Genomic DNA, 2,118 nt, shown 5'->3' with positions numbered 1-2,118 from the left:
AGCTGGGTTTGGGAGCAACTTCCAGTTCTTGAAGTAATCGATGATATTATCTAGATATTTTTAAACTCTTCGGAAGAGAGCCAGGCGGCTTCTTCTGGTGGAAGAAGAGTAAATTGCTGTGTCGTCAGCATATAAGGCTAATTCACAAGATCGCATCGAAGGGACGTCATTGATGTATAAAATGAATAGTAGGGGCCCTAATATCGAGCCCTGATGTACACCAGTTTGGCAGTTGTAGATGATTGATTTATGAGAGTTGAACCAGACGTAGCACGTACGCTCAAGCAGGTAGGAGTTTAAGAGACGTAGAATTGAGTGGGGTAGGGCCATTCTGTATAGCTTATACAGGATGGCCCTATGCCAGACAGTGTCGAATGCTTTGGATAGGTCCAAAAGTACCATGGCTGTGTCTCGACGAACATTGATCGCATGTGCTATGTGCTGGGTGATTCTGCCGACCTGATGTGCGGTAGAGTGTAACGGCCCAAAAGCCGAATTGCTGATGAGTAAGTAAGTTTTTGGATTTTGCGTGATCGTTAATGATATTGCATATAACTCGTTCAAGTAGCTTGCCGGGGATAGGCAGCAAGCTAATTGGACGGTAACTGGCAGGATCGGCAGAGGGTTTGCCTGGTTTATGTACAGGAACTACTTTGGCAACCTTCCATGCGTCTGGGAAGTAGCAGTATTTGAAAGAGAACTTGAACAGGTAATATAACTGGCAGAAAATCCTCGGTGATGCATTGGCCAACATTGGGACAGTGATTTTGTCAGGTCCGGGAGCCTTGCTAGTTTTCATGTTGCGGACTAAGTCATAGATTTTCCGCGGGGAGAGTATCTTGTTTGGGACACTGTTGTCTTGGATGGACCATTCGAAGTTGTTGTAAAAGTCATTTACTATAGCTTCGTGCTAGGATGTAATTCGGGACACTTCAAGATGCACTTTTGCAAAGGAGTTAGCCAGGGCATCAGATTTCTCGTGATCATTGTAAATTTTGGTACCATTGACCTCTAGGACTGGTATGGAGAAGTTGCGTTTTTTAGCTAGTGATTGGTACGTGGCCCAGAAGGTGGGGTCTGGTTTTATGAAGCACTGGAGCATTTTAACCCAGGCCTTTTGTCTGATATCCGATATGCGGATTTTAATCAGTCTGGTATATTCTTTTGATTGTTGGTTGAAGTACGGATCATTAGAGATCTGGTATAGCTTACGCAACTTTCTCCTGGCCTTTATGAGAGAGGTCAAATGATCGTCATTTGCCACTGCTTTTCTCCGGGTGGCACTCGGGGAGTTTTCAAGGGTCGAGTCCCTTGTGGTAGCGTCCCGAAGGGATCCAAGCAGGAATGAATTTAGAGTATCAATACATTGGTCGATGTCGGATGTAGAATTGAATTTGGAGACAGTGCTCCAAGCAAGGGTACTTTCCCTATACTTGTCCCAATCGGTGGACATGTGAAATAATGACCCAGAGGAAGGATCAGTGGGGGCGATCTTTTTAAGAGAAACCGACCGATGAGCTGTGCCAAAATGGTCCAATGCATCACACTTGAAGGAGTAGGGTGAATCTGTGATGAAAAAATCGATTATAGACGGGACATATCGTGGTGTGATGTGAGTAGGCAAGTCAGGAGCAATTATAGTAAAGTTAGACTCGATCATGCATTTATAGAGGTTTTTCCAGCCTGATTTGCACGAACGTTGTTCCAAAAACGGTGTTTGGAGTTCCAGTCTCCGCCGATTATAAATGGGGAGCCGAAGTGGGTGATCAATGTCAAGTCTGTCTCAGTGGGAGGTTGATGAGGTCTGAAGTAAGCGACTCCAATCAGGATGGAAGGATGGTCTAATCGGATGGCCAGGAATTCCAAGTCGGTGAAAGCTCGTACAACTGTGAATTTAATTTTGTTATTAATAATGATGGCGACGCCTCCCCACCCTTTGGCCCGATCCTTTCGGATGACCGAATAGCCGGGGATGGAGAAGTTTAACTGGGGGTTTAGCCAGGTCTCGGTGACCAGGAGAATGTCACATTCTAGATGATCAAGGTTGGCTATGATTTCATTGCGCTTTGGTACGACAGATTGCGCATTCCATGTAATAATGTGAGGGAAAGAAGCCAT

At 45.2% G+C, this 2,118-nt stretch overlaps 1 protein-coding gene across 1 annotated transcript; it reads right to left on the bottom strand.

Annotated features, from left to right (window-relative positions):
* Nucleotides 1-1,002: 1,002 nt before the first annotated feature.
* Nucleotides 1,003-2,118, bottom strand: LOC143365056 (uncharacterized; the record flags this gene model as incomplete). The annotated part of the gene is made up of 2 exons (XM_076805028.1): nucleotides 1,695-2,118; nucleotides 1,003-1,566 (listed from the first exon to the last, which is right to left on the bottom strand). Coding segments are annotated over exons 1-2 (988 nt in total), but the record flags the coding sequence as incomplete, so codon positions are not given.

This window comes from Halictus rubicundus, unplaced genomic scaffold, assembly GCF_050948215.1.
Source record: "Halictus rubicundus isolate RS-2024b unplaced genomic scaffold, iyHalRubi1_principal scaffold1265, whole genome shotgun sequence".
Classification (NCBI taxonomy): Eukaryota; Metazoa; Arthropoda; class Insecta; order Hymenoptera; family Halictidae; genus Halictus; species Halictus rubicundus.
This window is presented reverse-complemented; position numbering and strand designations above follow the sequence as displayed.